The following is a 27,745-nucleotide window of genomic DNA, read 5'->3' on the forward strand; positions in this document are numbered from 1 at the left end:
AAAAAGTACAAAAATTAGCTGGTGTGGTAGTGCACACCTGTAGTCCCAGCTACTCAGGAGGCTGAGATAGGAGAATCACCTTATCCCAGGAGGTGAAGGCTGCAATGAGCCGAGATCGCACTGCTATACTCCAGCGTGGGGGAGAGAATGAGACTCTGTCTCAAAAAAAAAAAAGGGCTGGGCACAGTGGCTCATGCCTGTAATCCCAGCACTTTGAGAGGCAGAGACAGGTGGATTGCTTGAGGTCAGGAGTTCAAGACCATCCTGGCCAACATGGTGAAATCCCGTTTCTACTAACTCTACTAAAAATACAAAAATTAGCTGGGCATGGTGGTGGGTGCCTGTAATCCCAGCTACTCGGGAGGCTGAAGCAGGAGAATCGCTTGAATCTGGGAGGTGGAGTTTGCAGTGAGCCGAGATCATGCCACTGGACTCCATCCTGGGCAATAGTGCGAGACACCATCTCAAAAAAAAGAAACATAGAACAGAGAAATCTAAATTAGATTAAGGGAACAGAGAAGACCTGAGAAACAGATACTTAGGCTACACTGTGAAGGATGCTTTGCCATTGAGGGCCTTTTCTGCTGCAAATACAGAAACCCAACTGAAATCAGCTTAAGCCAAAAAAGTAAATCTGTTGTCTTTAAGTAACTTTAAAACAGGATGGCTCTTGCTAGCTTCAGACACAGCCAGATCTAGGGGCCCAAGCAGCAACATCAGGACGGCATTTAGTTCTGTCTCTTGGCCCGTTTGCTTCTTTCTCTTGTATTACGGGTTGATTGTGCCCCCCAGCAGCCCGTCCCCCCACCCCACCCCCCGGCAAACAGAAAAAAAGATTTGTCAGAATCCTAACTCCCATCTCAGTGTATCAGAATGTGGCCTTATTTGGGAATAAGGTCATTACAGATGTAATTAGTTAAGAGTAGGGTGGACCTGGCCAGGCGTGGTGGCTCATGCCTGTAATCCCAGCACTTTGGGAGGCTGAGGTGGGAGGATTGTTGAGCCCAGGAGTTTGAGACCAGCCTGGGCAACATAGTGAATGAAACCCCATCTCTACAAAAGATACAAAAATTAGCCAGGGTTGGTGGCGCATGCCTATAGTCCCAGCTACTCAGGAGGATGAGGCAGGAGGATGGCTTGGGCCCAGGAAGTCGAGGCTGCAGTGAGCTATGATTGTGCCATTGCACTCCAGCCTGGGTGACAGACATGTTCTGTTCCTCCCTCCTGATTGAATTCCTATTACCTGAGTGTGGAGATTCTTGTATTAATCCTCTGTATCATTATTTCTGCCTCTTCCTCTTTTTTGCTCTGTATTTTAAGAGATAAACTTTACCTTCTGTTCTTTCTTTTTCTTTTGGGCCATTATGTTTAATTTCCAAATTTTTCTTGTTCTCTGATTTCTCTTTTTCCCACCATCCCGTTCTGATTTTACACAGGCAACATCTTCATGAATCTTGGAAGACACTGTTTTTTATTTTTAATTTTTGTGGGTACATAGTAGGCATATATATTTATGGGGTACATGAGATATGTTGATACAGGCATGAAATGTGAAATAATCACAGCAGAGTAGGAAGATGCTAAATTTTTTTAGTCTACACTGGAAAGAAGGAAGATACTATTTTTTTTTTTTCAAGACAGAGTCTCGTTCTGTCGCCCAAGCTGGAGTGCAGTGGTTCGATCTTGACTCATTGCAGCCCCACCTCCCAGGTTCAAGCGATTCTCGTGCCTCAGCCTCCCAAGTAGCTGGGATTACAGGGGTATGCCACCACGCCTGGCTAATTTTGGTATCTTTAGTAGAGACAGAGTCTCGCTATGTTGCCCAGGCTGGTCTCAAACTCCTGGGCTCAAATGATCCGCCCACCTTAGCCTCCCAAAGGGTTGGGATTACAGGCATTAGCCACCACAACCAGCCTGGTTTGCTGATATTTAAATTTAAAAGTTGGCTCTGGAGTGAATTCTGAAAATGACTACAAACCTCTTGAATAAAGAAGACAGAACTGTCTGCAGAAGAATTTCAAACTTCTAAGGGACCCTCCTTTCATTTTATACTTTGTTACTAATTTGGATAACTCTATTACATGGGTAGAATTTCACCCAATCATAGTGGGTTTTTTTTTTTTTTTTTTTGAGACGGAGTCTTGCTCTGTCGCCCAGGCTGGAGTGCAGTGGCGCAATCTCGGCTCACTGCAAGCTCCGCCTCCCAGGTTCACGCCATTCTCCTGCCTCAGCCTCTCCGAGTAGCTGGGACTACAGGCGCCCGCCACCACGCCCGGCTAATTTTTTGTATTTTTAGTAGAGACGGGGTTTCACCGTGGTCTCGATCTCCTGACCTCGTGATCCGCCCGCCTCGGCCTCCCAAAGTGCTGGGATTACAAGCGTGAGCCACCGCGCCCGGCCCATAGTGGGTTTTTTTTGTTCTGTTTTGAGATGGGATCCCGCTCTGTCACCCAGGATGGAATGCAGCAGCGCGATCTCAGCTCACTACAACCTCCCTCTTCTAGGCTCAAGCGAGCCTCCCACCTCAGCTTCCCAAGTAGCTGGGATCACAGACACATGCCACCACACCTGGCTAATGTCGTTTATATTTTTGTAGAGACAGGGTCTTGCTATATTGCTTAGGCTGGTCTTGAACTCCTGGGCTCAAGGAATCCTCTCACCTCTGCCTCCCAAAGTGCTGGGATTATAAAAACTCACACCTGGCCTCACTGCTCTGTTTGTAAAACTAGACCCTTTGGTTCGTGTTTTAACTTTTCAAACATGTGATAGCTCTCCAGGGGCTGAATATAAAAGTATTTGTACTTAAAATAATAATAATAATGACCGTGAAATTTTGTGACATTTTTACCATCGAGAATTGGGGTCTGTGTCCCACCCTTTGAATGAGCTCCAGTCAGTAGATTATGGTGGATATGGTAGTGCACAACTTCTCAGATGAGGCCATACAGCTTTTTTAAATTATTATTATTTTTTTTTTTTTTGAGAGAGAGAGTCTCACTCTGTAGCCCAGGCAGGAGTGCAGTGGTGTGATCTTGGCTCACTGCAACCTCCACCTCCTGGGTTCAAGCAATTCTCCTGTCTCAGCCTCCTCAGTAGCTGGGACTACGGGCGTGTGCCACCACGCCCGGCTAATTTTTGTATTTTTAGTAGAGACAGGGTTTCACCATTTTGGCCAGGCTGGTCTTGAACTCCTGACCTTAAGTGATCTGCCCATCTCAGCCTCCCAAAGTGCTGGGATTATAGGTGTGAGCCACCGCACACGGCCCGAGGCCATACAGCTTCTGCCTCGTATGTGGGACATGCTCAGATCTCAGGGCCACCATAGAAGAAATCCAAGCATGCTGAGGAAGCCACGCCACACAGGAGGGCGCCTGTGTGCATGCCAGCTGACAGTCCTAATTGCCATGTTATTGCAGCCCAATTACAGGTGCATGATTCCAACTGCTAAGTCCCTTCCCTGCTAAGGTCCCAGAAGTGAAGGAACAGGGGAAAGAAAGCCAGCCCTGCTGTGGCCACCTGCATTCCTGATCCCTAGAATCCTTGCACATTGCCAAACGGCTGTGATAGTAAACCACCAAGTGTGTGTGTGTTTTGGGAGGAGGTGTCATTTGTAACACAGTAGGCAGAACTGAAACAGACAATAGACAGCTTCCACCCCACTACACGCCTGCAGCAACACAGCCTGGCTGCACAGGCTCTTGTATGCGACCATCATGCTTGCAGTAGCCTGGTCTTTGCATGGCTACCTCTAGAGCACCTTCGGAAATGCCCTTAAGCATGCTGGGGTCACATGTCATGCAAACCTTGGACAGATGACTGAACCTCTCTATGCCTCGGTTTCTTCATCAGCAAAACGGGAATGACAGTAATATTGTGAGAACTAAATGGAATTAATTCACATAAAGCTCTCAGGACAGAGTCTGGGACACACGTGTTAGCGGCCATTGTTATCTATCCCGGACTCTCTCCCTCTCTGAGAGGGGACAGGGCAGGGAGGAGGACAAGGGAGACAAGGAAAGAGCCCTGAGTTCCTGGGTTCCCAAAAGCAGCAGCGACCTCAATACCCAGTCCCTGGAGAGAAAAGGAGCTCTGGGCCCGCAGGAAGGTGCACTGTCCTGGCTGCCTCACTCCCCCACTTTACCAAGGGCTGCCCCATGTCTCTTCATGGCCAGCACCTCCTTAAATGCAGGTAGCTCAGACAAAGGTGCTTCTGCACCAAAGCGTTTCCTGATACACGTCCCACCCTGGCCTCTGTCTTTGCTGAACACTGGGCAAGCCCCCTTCCTGGAGCTGGGGGCAGGTCCTGCTCAGAAGGGCAGGTGTGATGAGCTACAGCTTAGAAGGATTCAAACCGTGGCTTTCACACTGCAGATCCTGACTCATCATGAATTGAGATTGGCTTAAAAAATAATGAAATAGATTTAAAGACGTGGAATTTTAAAATGCAGTAAAGGTTTAAGTGTTGGTGCACTGTATGTATGCACATATGCACACTCAGGTTCAATGATGGAAAATGGGTTTCTCACTGTGGATCATGAGTCAGAAGTGTTCAAAATCACTGAGTTAGAGAATTCACTTTTGTTTTTGAAACAGCATCTCACTCTGTTGCCCCGGCTGGAGTGCAGTGGTGGGATCTTGGCTCACTGCAGCCTCAGCCTTCCAAGTAGCTGGGACCACAGGTGCATGCCACCACACTCAGCTAATTTTTAAAATTTTTTTGTAGCGATTTCATCATGTTGCCCAGGCTGGTCTCGAACTCCAGGGCTCAAGGGATCCACCCGCCTCAGCCTCCCATAGTGCTGGGATTACAGGCATGAACTACCGTGCCTGGTCCTAGCATATATTTTTATAATCAGGAAAAAAAAAAAAGAGCAAAGATCATAAAGCTTTATTTAATAGATATAACCCAGTAATTCAAAATACTTTGTTCCATAGGTAGCCAATTAGAGAAAAAAAAAAGGGAGATAGAAGGAAATGTTGGACGAGATTAAGTGAAAAGATCAGGATAAAAGGAATCAGAAAAGGAAGGAGGTTGGGGAAACCGGCAAGAGAGAAAGGAAATAGCAAAGGTAGGTGGAGGGGAAAGTGACTCTCAGGGCTGAGGGACCCTCTAAGTGCCACCTTTCGTGACTCACATTTCACAGATCACTAGGGTTTAATTCCTCCTTGGCAATAAAGGGTGTCTACTTTTTTTCCTATGACCATTGGATGGGGGGGGAGGGTATTTTTCTCCCTATAAACTTTTTTTTTAAGTATTTGGCTGGACAGTCAACTGTAAGTTCTATCAGGAAATCTTTTTTTTTTTTTTTTTTTTTTTTTTGGTGAGATAGGGTCTTGTTCTGTCACCCAGGCTGGAGCACAATGGAGAGATCATAGCTCACTGCAGCCTCTGCCTCCCAGGCTCAAGCAGTCCTCCCACTTCAGCCTCCAGAGTAGCTGGGACTACAGACGTATGCCACCACACCCAGCTAGTTTTTGTATTTTTTATAGAGACAGAGTTTTGCCATGTTGTCCCAGCTGGCCTCAAACTCCCGAGCTCAAGGAATCCATCTGAGCTCAAGGGATCTGCCTTGGCCTCCCATAGTGCTGGGATTACAGGCATGAGCCATCGCACCCAGCCTCATTTAACTTTTCTGAATAGACTGTAAGATCCTCAAGGGGCTCCATTTTTTAACTAGGTCTTTGTATTTGTCTGCCACTCAAAAGTCTGTTTCAGACATGGAGTCTCAATACGTTGCCCAGGCTGGCCTTGAATTTCTGGTCTCAGGCGATCCTCCCACCTCAGCCTCCCAAGTAGATGGGACTACAGATGCATACCACCATGCCCGGCTTTTTTTTTTTTTCTATTGAAATATTAGGTTGCTGTGGCCAGGCGCGGTGGCTCACACCTGTAATCCCAGCACTTTGGAAGCCCAAGGCAGGCGGATCACAAGATCAGGAGCTCCAGACCAGCCTGGCCAATATGCTGAAATTCCATCTCTACTAAAAATACAAAAAAACTAGCCGGGCATGGTGGCACATGCCTGTAATCCCAGCTACTTGGCAGTCTGAGGCAGGAGAATAGCTTGAACCTGGGAGGCAGAGGTTGCAGTGAGCCAAGATCGTGCCCTGCACTCCAGCCTGGGCAAGAAAAGCAGCATTAGATTGCTCTGTTCTGATGCCTCCAGATCACATTTGATTACAGCAGTTCTTATTTTTAGACCCACAGAGAAAGGACAGGAGAGTCAGATCTGATCGTGGGCTACCATGTGATAAGAATAAAGAAATCAACCAATCAGCTTTAAGGAAGGCATTTTGGGGCCCTGGGGATGTGCACCTTGCCCTGGTACTGGAGCAGGAGAGCCCTGGATGAGCCACATGGTGCTGGGGCCTCTGAGGAAAGGACTGGGAATGTGTTTGGACCACCACGAAGGGTACCTGGCCCCTCGCTCTGGCCTCTGGAAGCCTGGCCAACATCTTCACAAACAGTAATGCCCCAAGACAGGTGTTTGCACTACATCAAGTATGGGGCAGCGTGGGGGCCACCAAGGAAGACGGTGGGCATGGGCAGCACGGGGCCACACTGGCCTGGGGCCAACTCCTCATGGGCCATTCTAGGACCCATTCTAATTTCTTAAAAGAGAAAATCTTTTAAAAAATGTTTGCAGAAACAAGTTGGACCTGAGGCCGCGCAGAGCCTCCCCGACAGGTTCCGAGGAGTGGCGACAGCATGGAGTCCAGTCAGAAGCTCAGTTTATCCAGTCTTTATTAAAGCCAGGCCCTCCTGCCGACGGCTGCAGGACAGCTGCTGGGGCCCAGGAGGGACGGGGACAGCAGATCCTGGCCATACCGGGCTAGAGCTGAGATTCCCACAGCCCCCCAAGCCCACCTGCCCTTGGCCCTTTCTGAGGCTCCTGTCCCGCAGGGAGAGGAGAAACCCAGGGCCGAGGCCATTACCCAGCACCCCGATGCCTCCCTGGGACCCCTACTCTCCTCACCACCCCGCCCCGCAACCTCACCCAGCCAGGCTAACTGACCGCCACCACCCAGGCCCTCTTCCCACCCACCAGCTACCGTGCCTCCTACCCGCCCCCAGCCCCGGCAGCCTGGCTGCTGCGCTCAGCCCCCAAGGCCATGTCTACACTAACGTGGAGGGAACTAGGTCTATAAGGGAATGCAGCTGCACCAAAAATCCGTTTCCTGGCCCCATTCACAGTGGCCCCAAAAGCGTGAGGGGAAGGGGGCTTCACATAAACTACACCCCAGCTGCCTGCCCAGTGGCTTCCATGGGCCCAGTCCGGAGGGTGGGGCGCCCACCAGGCAGGGGCCTTGCATAGTTGGGTGCCTGGTTTGTCACTGAGCCACGGCTCAGGTCCACACCCGCCCCCTGAGGTGGACAGCCACTGTGCAAGCTGCCAGGCCACGGGTGCCTCCACTAACCAATTTGTGAAATGGGACTCTAAACAGAAACACTACTTGTTCTAGTGTAATGACAGAAGCAGAGTTAAAAGGACCTGCGGGTGTCCTAGGGCCCTGACTATGGGATGTGGGGAAAGATCCTTCGACCAACCTCAGTCGCTCTAAGTGAGCGTTAGGCTCCGAGAACGGGGCGTCTGCCTGCTCCCGGAGAAAGGCAGCCCAGGGAAGTGAAAGCTGGGGCTCAGGGCTGTGAGGGCCTTGGGCTCCCGTAGATGTCTGCCACCTCCGGCTGAGGGAGGCGAAAGTACCAAAGGACTGAGAGGACAAGCAGAGACCAAAACCGAACCGGTGCGGCGGGCGCCGAGGTGACCTCGGTGCACGTGTGGGGAGAGGAGAGAAGGCGGCTCGAGAATAAGGCTTCAAACGCCCTCCGGACCCTGTCAACACCCGCGACCCGTCTGCCTGGCCGTAAGTTTGGTATCTGGCTTTTTCTCCTCCTAGATTCTTCAGGCCATACAAGAGGTGGAAATAAATATCCGCAGACGACAAGTTTCAAGTTTTCCCACTGGAGCTCTGCCCTTTGGAAACCTACAAGGCCTCCCCTCGCCGCGCGCAGTTAAACCTTCGGGACAGACTCGGATGACCGGGAGGCCCCAAGTCTCCCACTGAGGAATAGGAAAAAGTGGTCAGCCAAACAAACCCACCGGCCTCCCAGGCATCCCGCTGGCCCACCTGGGTGGCCCGGCCCACCCTCCCGTGGCGCAAGGGCTTTCCCCTCCCTCGCCGCCACACCCGGTTGCAAACGCACAAGTCCCTTGCTCCCCAGGCCACCCAAGTCGGAATCCGAGTGAAATAAATAGCATCGCCCGCCAACTACCGCCCTGCTTCACAGCCCGGGCCCACCCAGGGGATATCGCAGTCTCCGTGGGGGTGACGTCCCGGCCTCGCTGCCTCCGCGCTGCTCTTCTCCCCAGAGCTCCCCCACGTCTCCGGCTGAGCCCACGGACCCGGCGGGCAGGAGACCCGGGGCCGCAGAGCGGGGGCTGAGGGAAGGCACCGCACCCAGGACTAGGACCCTCAGCCTCCCGGGGCCCGAGGAGCGGGGGGCCGGCCGTCCAGGGGAGGGGCCGGTGGCCCTGCAGGCTGCGCTGCCGTCGGCCCCGGGCCCCTCACAGGACGCCCTCCCGGTAGGTGCCCGAGGGCCCGGCGAACGCGGCCTGGTGCTCGGAGCCGAAGCTTGTGCCGCCCGCGAACTCCAGCAGGGCGCTGCCGCGCTCCCCCGGGCCGGCGCTGGACGGCCCCTTGGCGGCCGCCTCGGGCTTGGGCGCGGGGGCTGGGGCCGAACCCGAGCCCGGCGCTGCGGTGGCTCCGCGGTGCGTCTTCATGTGGGTGAGCAAGTGCGAGCTCTGCGAGAAGCGGCGGCCACAGTTGGCGCAGGCGTAGGGCCGCTCGCCCGTATGTGTGCGCTGGTGCGTGACCAGCACCGAGCGCTGCGAAAAGCGCTTGCCGCACTCAGGGCACGGGAAGGGGCGTTCGCCCGTGTGGCCGCGCCGGTGCTTGGCCAGGTTGGAGCGCTGCGCGAAGCCGCGGCCGCAGTCGGCGCAGCGGAAGGGCTTCTCGCCCGTGTGCGTGCGCCGATGCCGCTTGAAGTCTGAGCTGTGGCCGAAGCCCTTGCCGCAGTCGGGGCAGCGGTGCGGCTTCTCCTCGGCGTGAGCCCACTGGTGCCGCGTCAACGCCGCGCTCTGTCCGAAGCGCCGGCCGCACTCTCCGCACGCGTAGGGCCGCTCCCCGGTGTGCGCGCGCCCGTGCGCCGTCAGGTGCGCGCGACGGCTGAACCCCGCGCCGCACACGCCGCACACGAACGGCTTCTCGCCGGTGTGGCCGCGCACGTGCGCCGCCAAGTGCGAGCCGCGGGCGAAGCGCGCGCCGCACTCGGGGCACGGGAAGGGCCGCTCGCCGGTGTGCGTGCGCCGGTGGCGCGCCAGGTGCGAGCCGTACACGAAGCTCTTGCCGCAGTCGGCGCAGCGGTGCGGCCGCTCGCCCGCGTGGTAGCGCTGGTGCTTGGCCAGCGCGGCCCGGCGCCCAAACGTCTTGCCGCAGTCCGAGCAGATCCACGGGCTCTCCTCCTCCGCCAGCGCGGCCGGCGCGGGCTCCGCCAGCAGACCCCCGATGGCAGGCCCGAACGCGCGCAGGCCGCCTCCGCCGCCCGCGGCCCCACCGCCGCCGAAAGGGTCGCAGGCCAGCCCGGTGCCCTCCACCAGGGAGAGCGGGCCCCCCAGGGGCGCCGGGAGCGGGCGACCGTCGACCGGCAGCCGCTCTCGGAAGTCGGGCAGGCCCAGGATCGGGAAGCTGTCCGGGTGTAGCCAGGACTTGGGGTGCACGGGGAAGTGGAAGCCCAGCGGGTGGGAGGAGGGGCCTTCGCCCTCCCCCAGGCCGTTGCCCAGCTCCAGGAAACGCCGGTCCGGCGCGGGGTCCACCTTGCCGCTGGGGGTGGGCGCCGCCACTGCCGCCTCCTCTCTCTCCTCGGCCGCGGCCTCCGCCTCTCCGTCCGCCTCGCCAATTTCAGGTCCCTCCGGCCCCTCTGGCCCAGGGTCAGTGTCCTCGGGCCCTGCGGCGGCCGCCGTCTCGCCGGGCTCCCGCCGGGGGCCGTCACCACCCGGCTCCGCGCAGCCCCCGCCGCGTCGGTGGCGCTGGAAGTCGGCGCGCAGACGGAAGGCCTGGCCGCAGTCGGGGCAGCAGTGCGGTCGGTCTGCCGTGTGCACCGCCTGGTGCCGTGCCAGCGCCGAGCTCTGGCTGAAGCTGCGGCCGCAGTGCGGACACGGGTAGGGCCGCTCGCCCGTGTGCGTGCGCTGGTGCGTGACCAGGTAGGAGCGGCGCCCGAAGCCCGCGCCGCAGAAGGCGCAGCGGTAGGGCCGCTCGCCAGTATGGATGCGTCGGTGCGTAACCAGGTGCGACTTATAGACGAAGCGCTTGCCGCAGTCCGGGCACGGGAAGGGCTTCTCGCCGGTGTGCGTGCGCTGGTGGATGGCCAAGTGCGAGCGATACACGAAGCCCTTGCCGCACTCCTCGCAGCCGAAGGGCTTGACGGCCGCGTGGTAGCGCTGGTGCTTGGCCAGCCGCGAGCGGTGTGGGAAGACCTTGCCGCACACGTCGCACGTGGTCTCCGGCCGCCCGGCTGGTGGGGCCACTGCGGCGGGGAACGCCCAGGGCGACAGCAGGTTCGCACCCGGCTCCCGGCCGGGCAGGAAAGGCTTCGCTTCAGAGCCGTCAGCCAGGACCCCCAGGCCGCCTGGGTCGGGCCCCCACCCCTCTGGAGTCTGCGCCGAATCCGAGTCGTCGGGCCCCCACGTCCCAGGCACGTCCCCCACGCCGTAGGCCGCCGACCAGAGCCCTGGGGGCTCGTTCTCCTCCTCGGCCACCTCTGCCAGGAAGTCTTCGTCGTCTTCCTCCTCGTGGTCCTCTATGTCGTCCGTCCAGAACCAGGCTCCTGAAGGCGACAAAGGCAGGCCAGAAGAGAGAGGTAAGTGAACTTGACAGGAGCCTCTGGCAGGTTCCTGTCCCGAGAAATCAGGGCTTCCGAGACGCCACCAGCAGGACCTTCCTTCAGTCGGACGGGGCACCTCCTTTCACCAAGTGAGCGGTTGCCCGTGTCCCACTGCCAGTCCTGAACAGCCGCAGGGCAGGAAAGCCGCCGCCCACAGCTAGGAACCTGGGGACACTCAGCACATGAAACTGCCCCTCCCAGGAAAGCCAGGGCTCCCGTCCAACATCTCTTCCAGACAGCCGGCTCCCTCCAGGGCTTGCCACCTGCTGAGGAACGGGGCAAACTCTAGGAAGGGGTGCGACCGAAGGTAAACCCAAGCAGGGATCCTGTGCTGAGAAAACCAGGTGGAGACGCTGGGGCAGTTTTCCCCAAAGCTCCTGGAGAACTCCGCCTACCTGGTCTTCCTGGAAGACAGGTCAGCCGGCGGCCCTGTCCACAGAAGACCTGCCTTTGTCAGCTCTAAGCTTTTTGTTGTTTTTTTGTTTTTGTTTTTGTTTTGAGATGGGAGTCTCGCTCTGTCACCCAGGCTGGAGTGCAGTGGCTCGATCTTGGCTTACTGCAACCTCTGCCTCCTGGGTTCAAGCAATTCTCCCACCTCAGCCTCCCAAGTAGCTGGGATTATGGGCTCAGGCCACCACGCCAGGTTTTTTTTTTTTTAAAAGCTCACTGCAACCTCCACCTCCCAGGTTCAAGCAATTCTTCTGCCTCAGTCTCCCTAGTAGCTGGGATTACAGGCGCAAACCACCACAGCTGGCTAATTTTTGTATTTTTAGTAGAGACGGGGTTTTGCCATGTTGGCCAGGCTGGTCTCGAACTCCTGACCTCAGGTGATCTGCCCACCTCGGCTTCCCAAAGTGCTGGGATTACAGGCGTGACCCACCGTGCCCAGCCTTTTTTTAAATTTTGTTTTGTTTTTTGAGACGGAATTGAGCTCTTGTTGCCCAGGCTGGAGTGCAATTGCAGAATCTCGGCCCACCGCAACCTCCACCTCCCGGGTTCGAGCAATTCTCCTGCCTCAGTCTCCCGAGTAACTGGGATTACAGGCATGCGCCACCACGCCCAGATGATAATGATGATGATTATTATTATTATTTTAGTAGAGATGGGGTTTCTCAATGTTGGTCAGGCTGGTCTCAAACTCCTGACCTCAGGTGATCCGCCCGCCTAGGCCTCCCAAAGTGCTGGGATTACGGGGGTGAGCCACCGTGCCCGGCCGTTTTTTTTGTTTGTTTTTTGAGACGGAGTCTTGCTCTGTTGCCCAGGCTGGAGTGCAGTCGCATGGTCTAGGCTCACTGCAACCTCCACCTCCCAGGTTCAAGTGATTCTCCTGCCTCAGCCTCCCGAGTAGCTAGGACTACAGGCGCCCACCACCACGCCCAGCTAATTTTTATATTTTTGGTAGAGACAGGGTTTCACCATATTGGCCAGGCTGGTCTTGAACTCCTGACCTTGTGATCTGCCCGCCTCAGCCTCCCAAAGTGCTGGGATTACAGGCGTGAGTCACCGCGCCTGGCCACCTTTTTTGTATTTTTAATAGAAATGGGGTTTCACCATGTTGACCAAGCTGGTCTCGAACTCCTGACCTCAGGTGATCCACCTGCTTCGGCCTTCCAAAGTGCTGGGATTACAGGTGTGAGCCACCACGCCCCGCCTGTCAGCTCTAAGCTTTGCTCAGCTTCCCCCATTCTGCCCCTCTCCCACCAAGCTGCACCCCTGCCCTCTCCCTTTGGCCCTCCGAGGCGTCTGTGCAGGCAGCGAACAACATGTAGATAGAGCTGGCTCAGTGGCGCTCCTGTTGATTGCTTATACACCTAACACACGGTGACACACCCAAGAGGGAACTGGTGTCTAATGAAGCAGGCACTAAGTCACAGGGAACACAGGGATGACACCTGGCCTGCAGCCCCAGATGCTCCAAGGCACCTTCATGGACCCTGCCTGGTGTCCACCCCACAGTCTCAGCATCTGGAAGGTTCCAGCTCCCACAGCTGGTGTGGGAATCTCCTCCTCACCCTAGCTGGGTCCCCTGCCAAGGCACTGGCCCATTTCAGCTGTCACCTAGCTGGATAAGCCTGGACCACTGAGTGCTGCCCTAGGGGGAAAGTCGGAGCCCAGGAGGTCCCAGTAGGCCTCAGGTGGCCCCTCATTGTCGCACGCTGGCCCCCGCCAGGCTGCATGGCCTTGACACTGTCTCGTCCCACATGCATTCCATATGGGGACCTAGAGCCGCAGGAAAACACAGACCCACACAGGCCTGGCTTCACTGTGAAAAAACAGGCATCATAGAAAAGGGTCAGAAAACGGGTTACTTCATCTTTCACATTTCATGATACTTTCTTGGTTTACTATCATAGTAAACGTAAGCTTAAAATAAAAAGGTTCTTGTCACTAAGTTGAGTCTACCTCGAACTGCCACCCACAGCCACTCCGTGCACAAAGCAGCAAAGAAAAGCCCCATCCCCATCAGTGGCCACCCTTCCCCGACTGGCAGCAACACTCCCCAGGTCCGGGAAGGCTGCTGCACCCCAGCCCTATGCCCCAACCCTACAGGGTAGGGAGGCTGGCAGAGAGCTCGAAAGGATCTGACCCTCAGGCTCTGATGCAGGTCTTGGGTTTAGAGACCCCTCCAAACGGTGAAGGTTCAAGCCTAGGAACAACTATGATTTTGTAGCGGGGTGCATCGGTACCTCAGGAAACAGCCAAGACTCAGCGAGCATTTATTGGATAATAAGCCTCAAAGAACTGGACTCCCAGGCCAAGTGCGGCCTTGCCCACGGAAGACTCAGCTGCCCAGAGCTGGGAGGCTCCTCTCATCACCTCTCCCTTGATCCTGAGCACAGCAGGGAATCCTCTCACGTGGGGAGGTAGGCAGGGAGCCCCCATCCCAGTGGGCTCTGTAGAGAGGGCACCCCCCACCAGCTCTGGAGCTGGCATGGCCACCTGTCCCAACAACTGGGACAAGGGTGGGCCACACTCCAGCATATGACACGGTGACAGGCCACCACTGACACCAAGTGCAGGAGGGGAAGGGCATCCAAGTCCCTGGGAAGTCTGAGCTGGCTGCACTCTGATGGGAGGTCCCAGGAAGTAGCAGGGCCCCTGGGAAGGGTCCCAGAGGGAGACCAGCCTGCCCCAGGCCAGGCTCTGTCGAAGTGGATGGGAACATCCTTGAGTGAGGGTGTTCAGCCAACAGGGCTCTAGGGACAAGGCCCTGAGGGCATTTGCTGGCTGTCAGATCCAAAGCCCTTTTCCAGATCTAAGTGAGGCCTCATCACAGCTCAACTCATCAGACCCAAGCCGGGGCAACAGGAGGCTGACTAGGAGGGGCTGGTGCATGTTTCTCAACAGCTGGAGGGCACTGGGGCAGGAACCATGCAACAGCAGCCCAGGGTACCCAACACACCTGCTTCCTCCAGAAACCAGGGGACAGCGGAGGAGAGGAGAACCTGGGGCTGATGGTCCCTCTCCCCTGCACCTCACATTTAGGCCTAAAGACTCTGACCTAGCAACATTCAGCTAGGCTTCCGGAAGAGGGACCACAAGGGCTCAGTGATAAAAAGCAGAGGCCGATCAGAGGCTCAAAGTCAGCTGTCTAGGAAGGGAGAAGCTTCCAGAGTGTGGCCACAAGAATCTTCACAGTCCATGTCCTGAACTGGGAACACTAAGACCCCCCCATCCAGCGGCAGGTGACAGGAGCTGATGGAGAGGGAGACCACCACGGCAGGTGGTGCCAAGGGAATGAATCAAAGGCCTCAGGGCTGGTGCTGGGGCTGTCACAGGAACGATCTCCCCCCACTCCCTCCACAGGCACCAGCACCAGGCACAGCTGCTCCTTAGCATGAGTGGCGTCTTTAGAGGCTTCTCCTTCAAACCTGAATGCTGAGATGTTCCTCAAGGGCTCACTACTCCACTGTGCCCACAGCAACTCTCCTGCAGGCTGAAGCCCCACATCTGCTCAGTTCCACCAGGATGGCAGGGGCCAGGCCGGGATGCTACACCATCTCTCCCTTGGCTTCACTTCAAAAGGCAGCTGGGGGGTCCAGGCTCTACCTGCGTGTGAATTCCACTCCCATGACGCACTGGCCATGGGACCTTGGGCAAGGCCTTAAATCTGAGTTTCCCCATCTGTAAAATGGGTTGATAACAGCACCTACAATCCACTTGGTGGGACTGTTGCAAGGATGAAATGCACATCCGTAAACACCTGCGATGCAGCTGCAGAAGCACCTCCACTGCTCCCGGAGTCAGGTGGCGCTGCTGCCACCACAGGTCCCTGCAGATGCCGAGGCCCCCTGCTGTCCATCCCATGCTTTCTGTTAGTCATCGCTCAAGTTGTCCCCCAAATGTCAGGTGATACTCCTTTCCTGCCATCAGGCCCTGGTGGCCACAGATCCCCACCAAGGCCTTTCCTCTTGAGGCTGGGCCACAGTCCCTAATCCTAGATAGGCGCCTGGCCAGCCCTGTGCCCCGGGGGCAGGCTGCCTCTTGGACTGGACAGGAGGGGCGGGGCACTCTCCAGCCCACACTAGTGCCCTCCTGCTCACCAGTGGCTGGTGCAGTGCCAAGGCCCTCAGGGAGGCCCTGGATGCACAAAGGTCCCTACACCTGGGAGGGTGGTCATCGGCATCACCAAAGCCGGGCATTTACCCAGAATCCCACCAACACAACTGCAGGCTCTCCAGCTTCTGTCCCCAGGCCCTGATTTAACTGTGTGGGAGGCAGTGGTAATCCCAGGGGCCAACCAATGTCCCCAGCAGCACAGCCCCCGGAACACATCTGGTAAGTGCCCTGCCCTGTGCACAGGGTGGGGGTCTTATGTAGGACACTAATCACAGCAGCTGTGGGGAAGACAGTGGCCCCACAGCCACATGCCTGACCCAGAAGACACGGTCCCAACCTGTCATGGGACCCCACACACATCTCACATCACCCAGGGATGCTGCTCAGTGTAGCCCACACACATCACCCATGGCACCAGGCCGCCACCACCTACAACTCCCACCCCTGGGCAACCTCTGCCCATCTCGGAGTCTGGAACCTGCTCTCCAGGCCCAACCTGACCTGGGCCCCACGGTGAGTCCCCGGAGTGGGCTGACTGAACAGCGCCGCTTCTCTCCCTCTGACAACCCATCCGCTGGGGACTGGCCTGGAGTGCAGGCTGTGGAAGTCAGTTCCAAGTGAAACCAACACCTGCTCCCTCCCCTCACTCGGCCAGTGCAACTTTCTCCATCCAGATACAAACTCCAGGTGACCTTAGGGAGATCTTCCCTCACGGGGGACAGTCGCAAAGGGAGGAGGTGGACAAGGGTGACACGCCCAAGTTCATAGGCATTAGCAGCGCTCCCTTCTGCAAACTGTCAGGGAGATGAGGGTGGCACTGGCCCCACACATTGGTGCTTGGGGGAGGCGGGGCTCTCGGGCACAGCTTCTGCACTAGCATCTGAACCAGCTGCATGGCCCTGGCCAGGCTGCCAGGTCTGTAAGGAGGGGCCTCCTCTGAGGACAGGCACTGGGCCTGCCCCTCACTGGGGCAGGTGACCTCAGAAGGGCCAGTCTGCAGTGGCTGAGGGGGTCCATCTCGGAGGGTGGAAAGGCAGCCCCACAAGTACAGGGCTAGCCCACCAGGCCAAGGCCACTGGCAGCCACGTGAGGCCTGCAGGCACCCACAGCCACAATTTTCTCCAAGCACATTCTTGCTCTAGTGCAGACCAGAGCCGGCAGAAAACAGGGTTCAACCAGGGCAGGGATCTAAGCCAGGTAGGGAAAAAGGCAGGGCAGGGGAGGGGCTGGAGCATGGCTGAAGCGCAGGTGGGGGCTTCAGCAGCCCTCAGGAGGGGTGGGTCCTGATGAGAGCAGTGCCAGAGCCCAGATGTCATATGTGGCCCAACTGATCAAGGAGCCCAAGAGAGGGACATACTTGGCTCTTGCAAGACTCCAGTCTAGAAACAAACTGTCAGCCTGGGCACAGTCAGCCTCTGTCCTGCCCCAGCGATCTCAACCAGCTCTGCCGACCAGAAATGAATGTAGGGGAGGCAGGGAGCATCAGGGGAGGGTAGCCACTCAGTACACAGGCTATGGATCACATTTCAGAGGCTGACTTTACACACTCACTCAGGGCCGGGGGCATCCCAGGCCTGCCAGCCCCAACACGACGACCATCCACAGGGGACGCAGGAGGCACTAGCCCAGCCAGCCCCTCAGGTAGCTCTCAAACCCCAGCCAGGTGCACAGGCCACAAGGGTACTGTCGCCTGGACTGAAAGAGAACCACTCAGGCTCAAGCCTGCACAAGGCTCTACCCCTAACCCTCCAAGAGGCACAGACAACAGGAGCACAAGTAGACCACACGCTGAGGGACGGGCCCCGCAGGCCTGTGTCCCCTTCTCTTCCTGAGAGCGTCACCCACATCCCAGACTCGTCCTGGGGGCAGCAGTGATCTTTCTTGCCAACCAGAGCCCTCCTGACTGAAGCCTGGGGAATATTCCAAGAGGGTCTCCGAGTGTCTGGAGAATGGCAGCAGGAAGGGCCTCCTACAATGACACAGAGGAGGGACTGGCAGGCCTCAGTGATAGTTCAACTCTGTGTCCCCACCCAAACCTTATCTCCAATTGTAATCCCCATGTATCTTGTCAAGGGAGGGACCTGGTGGGAGGTGATCAGATCATGGGGGCCGTTTCCCCCATGCTGTTCTCGTGATAGTGACGGAGTTCTCACGAGACCTGATGGTTTTCGTTTGTTTGTTTTGAGATGGCGTCTCACTCTGTCGCCCAGGCTGCAATGCAGTGGCGCAATCTTGGCCCACTGCAACCTCCACCTCCCAGGTTCAAGTGATTGTTCTGCCTCAGCCTCCCAAGTAGTTGGGACTACAGGCACACACCACCACGCCAAGCTAATTTTTGTATTTTTAGTAGAGATGGGGTTTCACCATATTGCGCAGACTGGTCTTGAACTCCTGACCTCGTGATCTGCCCACCTCGGCCTCCCAAAGTGCTGGGATTACAGGCATGAGACACCGCGCCTAGCCTATTTTTTTTTTTATTTCTTTTTTAATTTTTGAGACAGAGTCTCACTTTGTCACCCAGGCTGGAGTGCAGTGGTGCAATCTCGGCTCACTACAACCTCTGCCTCCCGGGTTCAAGCCATTCTCCTGCCACGGCCTCCTGAGTAGCTGGGACTACAGGCACACACCACCACGCCCAGCTAATTTTTGTATTTCTAGTAGAGACGGGGTTTTGCCATGTTGGTCAGTCTGGTCACAAACTCCTGACCTCGAGTGATCTGTCCACCTCAGCCTCCCAAAGTGCTGGGATTATAGGCGTGAGCCACCACACCCAGCTTGTATTTTCATTCGAAAACACATCTATGAGGTGCTCCAAATCTACCCATTGCCCCTCCTGACTGGCATCACCTACCCCAAACCAGACACCTGTGGGGCAGGGGCCTCTGCAGAGCTCTCTGATGCTAGGAGCCCCTCAGACACCACGAAGGACCTCCACACAACTGACAATGTGGCATCCCCCAGTGGGAACCTGAGTTGAGTTCAATTTCTTCAGATGAATAAAGGGGGCCTTAGAGTTGAAGGAGCATAGCCAGAGCTGGGCCTGGGGCTTCCAGGGAAATTCACCACCCTGAACGCCTTCTGCACCCATCAGTCCAAAACCTCCTCTCCAGAATGCCCCCAAACTGCCCACCCCAGTCAGAGTCCTGCCCATAGTGCTCCAGGGAGAGCAAGGGAGACTGTGGGGAGCCTTTTCCCAGACATGGCCAAGTGGGCAGAGAAGCAGGAGGACCGGCTAGTGCTGTGCCATCAGAAAGGCCTCCGCGATGGCGTGCTGGGCTCCTGGGCCTGCCCTGGCTCAGCCGACCACCTGACAGCTGGCCTCTCACATGCAAAGAAATTCACAGGCTCCAACGCGGGGCAGGGGATCATTTTTAAATGTTCCCAAGAGGAGCCTCCAGGTTCTCTAAGGACCTTACAGCCCTCGGACCTCTCTGGAACTTGAACCACTAGGAGCCAGGCAGCAAAGGCAGAGGCGCAGTCAGAGGCACCAGGTACCAGGTCTGCAGAGAGCGCAGTGAAGGCCAAAGTTTGACAACAGCTCCGAGAAGCTATCGGCACAAACCATGAAATTCCATCCGCGCTCACCTGTGTAGACGCCAGTGACGATGTCTCCTTCCTCAGGTCGGGGGCTATCTGGGACCCAAGGTTCTTCCCCTTGTTCCAGCCGGAAGATCAGATCGGGCTTGGGAATTGGGTATCCTGCCAGGAGAACAGACAACGGCTGCAGGCGGCTCCCGTGGGCCCCCTGCTGCCCTACAGCCCGTGCTGCGCCACCGCTCAGTGCCCCTCCACCTCCATCTTCCCAGCACCAGCCCTCCCCAACCCTCCCTGCTCCGGAGGGTCCAGGCGGTCCCTTCCCTCTGAACCTTCCCCTGTCCTCCCCTGCTCTCCTCCCATCAAGCCCTCACAACACCTTCACCTGCAAGATGCCCACAACCCTCCTCCTCCCTCTCCTTCCTCCTCACCCCCGGAGGCTTCAGGGGCCATGCTGCAGACACCAGAGCCAGACTGCCTCCACAGATGTGTCACCTGGCTCAGGCTGCTGCCTGGCCAGTGACATCCCCCGCCCCACCCAGAGGCCATGGGGTCCTAGGGCTTCCCTGGGAGGTGGGCTGGGCCCAGCATCCACCTTTGGAAAGACCCTGGGATTTGAAAAGCCCCCCTGTCAGACAGCTAAACCCCTGGCAGCCATCACACCAGGCTGCCTCTTGGGGACAAAAGGTCCCGTCCTTACCCAAGGACACGAGAATCCCATAGTTCTCCTGCATGACTTCCTGGTAGAGGTCCCGCTGGTCTGCTTCCAGCCTTTCCCACTCCTCCAGGGAGAAGTACACAGCCACATCTTCAAACGTCACCAGCCCCTGGGGAAACAGAGCCTCAGGTGAGAGGCTGAGGGAGCCCCTTACAAAGAGCCACGGAAGATTGAGGCCACTGAGGCCCTCCAGCATGGTTGTCAGGGGACACAGATGCCCAGATGGCACTGAGGGCTTTCAGGCCTTGCCACAGCCCTGGAAAGCAAGGACCAGATCCCAGCCAGAGAATGGGGACTCAAGCTCAAAGTCGGTGAACGACCCAGCTCATAGGGCAGAGCTGTGGCTCAAGCAGAGGCCGGCAGACAAGGAGCCCCGCCCCCAGTCCCCCTCTTCATGCAGTCTGGCTCAAGCCAGTACAATGGCCACATCAGCCATGGAGGGCCCACTCCCGAGTGGACAAGCAGCAGCAACTAAACTGAGCGTGGGCACTGGTGCCTGACCTGACTGGGCAGCAGGAACCCAGACCCTGGACATGTGACAGGCACTCCAGGTGAGGGGAGCGGCCAGCCTTGGGGGAGAGCCAGGCCTCTGAAGTCGCTGTGCACAGTGCCATTGAGTGGGTGGCAGCCAAAGCAATCAGGACAACCCAACACCCAGGAGAGCAGGACCACACCCCCGGGCTTGGGGCTGGACACCCAGCCGCTTCCTGTGGCCCCTCCCACCTCAGGGCCTGGGCCCAGTCTGGGGACTCCAGTGCCGTGGCCGCTGCCAACAGACGCCTCCAAACAGCAGGTGCCGAGGCCCCGGGGGAAACCCTGCCCGGGTTACCCAAGCCCCAAACGGAGAGGGCGGCTCACCTGAGACCCAGCCGTCAGCAAATCATCCTCGTCCTCATCCTCCTCCTCCTCTTCCTCCTCCTCCAGGTCCTCATCCCTAGGAGTGGCTGGAGCCCGGGAGGCCTGCAGGCCTGTAGGGAGAGATCTCTTAGGACCAGCTGCCCTGAGCCCCCAGCCTGCAGGGCCAGGAACCCTGGCAACACCCTCATTGCAAAGCCGGGCTTCAGCTCCACCCTGTCAGCCCAAGAGCCCTCCTGGCCTGACCAGGTCCCTGGCCTGGCCCACCTCAGCCCCCTTCATCTCCTCCCCAAGGCTGGCTGCTTTTCTTACCCTTTTCCTGAAGAACTGGGGACTTGGCATCACCACCATGGCTAAGTCGCTCCTGGGTCCCCAACGCCGGACACTGCTCCTCTGCCAGCACCTCCTTCACATCCTCCTCCTCCATGTCCGCCTCCACCTCCACCTCGGCCACCTCCTCCACCTGTGCATCCTTCACTACCTCTGCCACACCCTCCTCCTCCTCTTCCACCACTATCTCCTCCTCCTCTTCTTCCACCTCCTGCACCTCTTCCCCCTTTTCCTCCTCCTCCTCCTCTTCCTCCTGGTCAGGGTCGCACTCTGACCCGTCCTCTGCCCGCTCCAGCTGGGCAGCTGGGGAGTCGGGAGTCGTGTGGAGCGCCGCCATCCTCCCTGGGAGCGAGCCTCCGCGTGGCCTGAAATGCAGATGGACGCCAGTGACGGGCTGCTCTCAGCACACCACACGGTCCACTCACAGCGTCTCCCGCAGCCTGGCAGGGGCGCGGGGAGCAGGATTTACTCCTCCTATTATGTAGTTGAAGGCAATGGAGATGAGGGAGGACCAGGCCTTCCCACGATCTTACCCTGCACCACCAAGACATTCTATACCCAGAAAGGCTGCCCCAAGAGCCCCTCCGCGTGACCCCTGGGATGCCAGTCTCAGCTCCTTTTCACCAAGAACTACGTGCCTGTTGTGAACTGCTGCCCTTTCCTGGAGTAAATCAGGCATTTCTCCCAGTCTTTATCCACAAGGAAGCATCACACAGCCCGAGGGTGGCCCATGTTTAGCCAGAAGGAAAAGCCCACCTGACACACAGGACAGAGACGCTTACCTGGTCCTCAACACACATGAACCAGGCCAGCACGGAACGCCAAGAGGTCTCAGCACAGACAGGATGCAGGCACTTGGAAGGCACAACAGGGCTGGGAGGAGAGACAGGTGCCAGGAAGCCGGCAGGTCAGGCTCCTTCCTGCAGGACATGGGAGAGTGGGGGCTGTGAGCCAGCATCACCCTCATGTGCCCTCAGCCGTCACTCTGTGAAAAGTGCAGTGCATGGTGGATGCACGGCTCATCGCCAGACCATCAGGAGGACAGGAAATGCCTGTGACATTTCAAGTTTGGGGATCAGAGACTCTTAAGGGCTGACTTGCCAAAGCCCCAGAGGCTACAGGGTCCTACTCTCTCACTGACATCAGTGACAGCTCAGCCCAGAAGCTCAGGGGAGAGGCAGCCATACTAACACAGGGTCCAGGGTCCAGGGCCATGGACACAGCAGGATGGGAGCTGCTGGCCCTGGGACCCCTCGCCCCTCCCCACTGCGTGTCCTTCACCAGCCCCTGGGGGGTCCCAAGGGCACAGCTGAGTCACAGCGCTGATAAGTCCATTTCTGTGGCTCCTTTCTGGGTATAAACCTGAGACCGGGCCCATCACCCAGGACACACACCATCAGTGTCTCTGGCCTGAACAGGGCCATTTCCAAAGCGAGCCACGCCCAGAATCCAGGGGGTGAGGCCATGAGCCCCAGAAGCATCCTGGAATGTCAGGCCACTTGGCCACACAGAGCACTGGGCCCACCACCCTAGCTCATCCAGCTCAAGCAGTGGACAGTGTCTGCCACAGAACTCCTAAAACAAGACTGAGTGGCCTTCACAAGAGCAGTCCAGACCACCACATCTGGTGTTTTTATGGACACAGGAGAAAGCTCTCCCTCTGTAACCTATCACTTCTCTATCAATTAGGCAGCTGTGTTAGGCCATTTCTGCATTGCTGTGAAGGAATACCTGAGGCTGAGTAAGTGGTAAAGAAAAAGGGTTTCATTCACTCACAGTTCAACGGGCTGCACCAACATGGCGCCGGCATCTGTTTCTGGGGAGGGCCTCAGGAAGCTGCCACTCATGAAGGGAGGCAAAGGGGCAGCAAGAGAGAGGGAGGAAGCCCCACACTCTTTTAAAACAACCAGATCTCTTGTGAGCTGAGAAATCCCTTATCACCAAGGGGACGGTGCTAGACCATTCATGAGGGATCCGCCTCCATGAGCCAATCCCCTCCCACCAGGCCCACTTCCAGCACTGGACATCACGCTTCAGCGTGAGACTGGAAGGGGACTGATGGAGCCTGGATGTTTGTCCCCGCCCAGATCTCACGCTGAACGGTAATCCCCAATGCTGGAGGCGGGGCCTGGTGCGAGGTGACTGGATCATGGGGGTGGGTCCCTCCTGAATCTTGGGCCATCCCCTTGGAGACAGTGAGTAATGAGTTCACAGGACATCTGGTCGTCTTTAACAGTGTGTGGCGCTTCCCCACTCGCTCTCTCTTGCTTGTTCCTGTTTTCGCCATGTGACATACCTACTCCCCCTCACCGTCCACCATGATTAAAGGCTTCCTGAGGCCCCCTAGAAGCCAGGCAGATGCCAGCACCATGCTTCCTGTACAGCCTGCAGAACCATGTGCCAATCTCACCTCTTCTTTATAAATGACCCAGTCTCAGGTATTTCTTTACAGCAGTGCGAGAACAGCCCGACACCTGGACAAACACCCAAACCATAGCAGTGGCGTGTACTCATTTCCTGAACTGCTTTGAGCAGTTGCTTTAAAATCCACACTTTAATAGCCAGGAAGCTCTGAGCATTCACACAGGCCTACCCAAGTCAAGGGCTGGGACACACAGGCATCCAGAAGCCACCTCTGTCCCAAAGGTCACACGTGCCCCCTGACTGGCTCCAGCCCCCTTTCTAGTTTCAGAATCACTGACCCCCAAAGACTCAAGTCACAGAACTATGCCTGGGTGCGTCACCCCAACCTCCAGCCTCTCCCAGAAGCCGGCCTTCTCAGTGTCCCCAGCTCTTTGGCATGTGAAGATGCCCAAAGTGTTAAAATGCATGTGCTGTGTGTTATGCTAGCCACCTCCAGGAGGACGCGGCCTTGCCCAGCACTCAGGGCGCTGGGTACACTCAGCAACGGTTTCCCAACCGCCACCCACTTGAGGCCCAGAGGAGGGCTTTTCTCTTTCAAGCCTCAGGCCGCAGATTCAGGCTGGGCCTAGGTGCCATGCCAAGCTCAGTAGAGCTGTCTCCTGCCTGGCCACCACCTGAAGCAGCAACTTTAAACTCCCAGAGCCAGGCTGCCATATATGAGGACACAACAGAAGAACACTTCACAGCTTTGGAATAAAGTGGCTGCATGTTCATCTCATCTCAGGCCGTGTGTATGCTATTCCCCATCCCCGGAACTCTCTTCCCCTTTTCCGGGGTGGTCTTCTGAGGCAGCCCCCTGGGCCCCAGTGGGTGACACAGTTCCCTGTAATTCTTCCCTCACAGCACTCACCACATCTTAAAAATACACTTATGAGACTGTCTTATCATCTCTCTCCCTGAGTACGGCCAGCTCCTGGGCGGCAGAAGCTCCCTTTGCTCATGTCTGAATATCCCTCACACCAGCACTTAAGAAGCATTCAAATACTTACTAAAAGAATGTCCAAAGTCGCCAGCCAATGTGATGGACACAGGATTTTTTAAAACTCAGCATTTTGGCCCTACTGTCCTGTTCCAGAACAGGCTGACCACTGCTGGAGGTGGGGTGTTGGGGGGACTCTTCGAATTGGAACTCACCCTGGAAGCAGTGGAGAGTCTCTGCCTCCGAAGAGGACACTGAGTTCTTTCTCCCAAGAAGTCCACCCACGGATGACCAGAGAAGGTGGAGGACCAGCTCCTACAGAGGTCAGAAGCACAGCCAGACATCGTCCCCAACCCGAGATTCAGAACAGAATGGTTTGAAAAAGGGACCTCAGTGGTCCGGGCAGAGTTTAGATTCCAGCAACTCACCCTGGGTTCTCTCTGCCTCCCCCAGGCCTGCACTCTTTCCCTCTTCTTGCCAGACTGCCAGTCCACTGTAAACACTGCTCACTTCTCCCTCGGCATCCAACTCTGGGTCAGAGGCCACAAGGGGCCTCATCAGCATCAATCCCAAACCAGAGGCCACAGGGGGCTTTACCAACGTCATCCCAAACCCTCATTTCTCAAACTCCCGACCTCAGGTGATCCACCCGCCTCGGCCTCCCAAAGTGCTGGGATTACAGGCGTGAGCCACCTCACCTGGCCCCAAACCCTCATTTCTACTAGGGCCCTTCACTCTAGGATACGGTGCTGCAGCCAACATTTAGAATGGGAGGTGACAAGGTATCTTCCAAGAGGAGAAGGCGGCGAGACAAGGACAGGAAGAAGAGGCAAAGCTTGAAAGTTGATAGAAACTCTTCACAAAAGCTCCAAAGCCAGGGAAACCCAACTCCAAGAGTGGGAGATGTGGGGGTGTGCTTGTGTCGAGCCCCCTTCATTCCCTCTGGGTGGCCCCCGCTGCCCTCAGAGCCCTTCAGGTCTTCATGCCCTCCTGGAGGACCTCCTTCCCCGACCACCACAGCCCTCACTGTCTGTCCTCGGATTCTGGATCCCCCTACTTTCCTGGGTTTGCTCCTGGTGCAGGTTATTTCCACGGGGGCCATCTCAGGTTCCCCAGGGTAGCCCTCTCACCACCCCACCTGGCTCCCTAGACCTGCCCACACTTGTTGAACCAAACCAAGCACCAAGGTCTCCCCACACAAGCAGAGCTGGGGACCTGATCCTCCTGGTACCTGCACTTCCTCTTGCCCATCGGGTCCTCGACCAAAGCCCAGCCCCTTTCCTATCTCTGCTGCCACGCGGGACAGCCCAGACCCCATCCAATCCCAGGGATGGGTGTCCCTACCCACCTGCCGGCAGCAGAAGACAGCCCAGCAGCCCACCGGGGCTCCTTCTGCAGATGAGGGAAAGCCCAGACAAGGCCCCCAAGGTCACAAAGCGGGCTCCTGGGGCGACGGGCCGAGCGCCTCCCGCCCCCCAGGGGGCGTCCGGAGCCTCCTCCTCCTGCAGAGACCTAGACGGTGACAGCCCCTCCTGGATGGGTGTGTCCTGGAGGCGGCCGCGGCCCAGCCCCTGCCGCTACGGCCGAGAAGGCGTGGGCGGGCACCCCGAGGTGTCACGCGTGGCCTCCCGGGCCTGCCCCCTCCGCCTCCTGCCTGGACCGGCCCCAGGGGTCGGCAACGCGCAGGCCCGGACGGAGGTCCGGGAGGCGGGGGCGCTGCCGCGGAAGGCCCGACCCGCGTTCCGCTCTGACCCCGCAGGCCCCGGCCCCGCCGCCTCCCCGCGGCCTCCCCGCGCCGGGCGTCGAGGGCCAGCCCGGCCCCGCCGAACCCGGCCCCCCACCCCCCCTGCCCCACCGGCCCCCGAGATCACTCCGAGCCGCGGGCCGGACACCGGGGCCGGGGCCTGCTGGCCGGCGGCGGGCCCCGCGCTACACAAAGTGACGGCCCGGGAGCTGCGCGACGGCGGCGCGTGGGCACCGGAAGTGCCGCCGGCCGGCCCCGCCCCGCCCGCGCCCGCGGGGGGAGGAACTTCCGGTCACGCGGGGGCAGCGGCGCGGAGCGGTGAAGCGCCGGTTGCGGGGGTTTGTCTCGCTGGGCCTCGGGCCGGGGCGGGGACGGGGCGTGCGGGCAGGGGACAGGAGCGCCCTCGACACTCGTGGGGCGCCCACAACCTCGCCCTGCTCCTGGAGACCCCGGCCAGGTCTCGGAGGTGACCCTGAGGTCCCGCCGCTGCCACCACCGCCTTCCCCGAACCCCAGCCCGGCCTCGTTCATCGGGGCGCCCGCTGAGGACCAGGCCCCGCGCTGGGCCCCCTCCGCCCGTCCACGGGGCCTGCCCGGGACCCCAGGACTGTGGAGGGAGGAGGCGACCCCTGTGGTGGGAGGGGGGCCAGGTGTCCACGCCTCCACCAGATCCCAGGGCCCGCGCGGGGTGAACGTCTTGTGGGTGGAGAGGGAGGAGGGACGGGCGGGGTGAACGTCTTATGGGTGGACTGTGGCGGTTGAGTGCAGGAGGAGACTGGGGTTGTGGAGCCCGCACTTGGAGGGACATGGGGTCACGGGCAGGGAAGCGATGTCCAGGCAGAGGGGATGGCCAGTGTGGGGGCAGAAGTGACAGGCGACCCCAGGAACCCAGGGAGGGTTCGGTGCGCTCAGCGGCCACCCCCAGACCCCCACCCACAAGCCTGTCTGCACCTGCTCCCAAGAGGTGCAGCTGGGGTGTCAGGATGAGCTCTGGCATTGGTGGAGTCCAGGGTCTGTCTTCCGCTGGAATGAATGGTGTGGCCCAGGCCCCTTCCCCAGCTCCCAGCCCGCCTGCACCATTGTTCTTGGTGCTTTTCTGTGGGGACCCCAGGCCTGACTGGGCAAGAGATAGAGGAGGACTCGGCCAGGCGCGGTGTCTGTAATCCTAGCACTTTGGGAGGCCTTGGCGGGCGGATCACGAGGTCAGGAGTTTGACACTAGCCTGGCTAACATGGTGGGTGAAACCCTATCTCTACTAAAACTACAAAAATTAGCCGGCCGTGGTAGCGCGCCCCTATAGTCCCAGCTGCTCGGGAGGCTGAGGCAGGAGAATCGTTTGAAGCCGGGAGGCAGAGGTTGCAGTGAGCCGAGATGACACCACTGCACTCCAGCCTGGGCAACAAGGTGAGACTGTCTCAAAATGATAATAATAAGATAGAGGAGGACTCAAACCTTAGTCCCACAGAGGGGTACAGCCCCAACCCCTTGAATCAGACCCTCACAGTGATGTCGCTTGGCTCTTGGTGTTTTAAAATGTCTTAAAGTTAATATAATAACATTTTAAAATAAGGAGTCCCGTTCTTGTTTAAAAAATAAAATTGAAAAATCAGGTTCTAATGCGGGGTCTCACACCTATAAATTAAGCACTCTGGGGGGCCGAGGCGGGTCACACCTGTAATCCCAGCACTTTGGGAAAACAAGGTAGGAGGATTGCTTGAGC

At 57.8% G+C, this 27,745-nt stretch overlaps 1 protein-coding gene across 3 annotated transcripts; it reads right to left on the bottom strand.

Moving 5' to 3' along the window:
• Window positions 1-2,418: 2,418 nt before the first annotated feature.
• ZNF316 (zinc finger protein 316) lies at window positions 2,419-26,016 on the bottom strand. Of its 3 annotated transcripts, XM_032755845.2 has the most exons (9): window positions 25,631-25,854; window positions 24,711-24,812; window positions 24,498-24,597; window positions 21,722-21,859; window positions 20,922-21,304; window positions 20,613-20,722; window positions 19,737-19,863; window positions 19,088-19,201; window positions 2,419-10,885 (listed from the first exon to the last, which is right to left on the bottom strand). In XM_032755845.2, the coding sequence occupies exons 5-9, from the start codon at window positions 21,274-21,276 to the stop codon at window positions 8,568-8,570; spliced, it is 3,024 nt and encodes a 1,007-aa protein (XP_032611736.1). In that variant the 5' UTR covers window positions 21,277-21,304; window positions 21,722-21,859; window positions 24,498-24,597; window positions 24,711-24,812; window positions 25,631-25,854; the 3' UTR covers window positions 2,419-8,567. The 3 variants fall into 3 exon arrangements, with proteins under 3 accessions (XP_032611736.1, XP_032611735.1, XP_032611733.1); XM_032755844.2 differs by lacking the exon at window positions 24,711-24,812 and having other exon boundaries at window positions 25,631-26,016; XM_032755842.2 differs by lacking the exon at window positions 25,631-25,854 and having other exon boundaries at window positions 24,711-25,607.
• Between the last annotated feature and the right edge of the window lie 1,729 nt (window positions 26,017-27,745).

This window comes from Hylobates moloch, unplaced genomic scaffold, assembly GCF_009828535.3.
Source record: "Hylobates moloch isolate HMO894 unplaced genomic scaffold, HMol_V3 SCAFFOLD_1, whole genome shotgun sequence".
Classification (NCBI taxonomy): Eukaryota; Metazoa; Chordata; class Mammalia; order Primates; family Hylobatidae; genus Hylobates; species Hylobates moloch.

Excerpts from the sequence above, each read along its gene's own strand:
- ZNF316 (XM_032755842.2), bottom strand. The coding sequence starts at position 24,888 with ATGACGTTGGTAAAGCCCCCTGTGGCCTCTGGTTTGGGATTGATGCTG. Across the intron at positions 20,723-20,921 it reads CCCAGTTCTTCAGGAAAAGG|GCCTGCAGGCCTCCCGGGCT; the intron begins GTAAGAAAAGCA and ends CTCTCCCTACAG. Across the intron at positions 19,202-19,736 it reads TGGGATTCTCGTGTCCTTGG|GATACCCAATTCCCAAGCCC; the intron begins GTAAGGACGGGA and ends TTCTCCTGGCAG.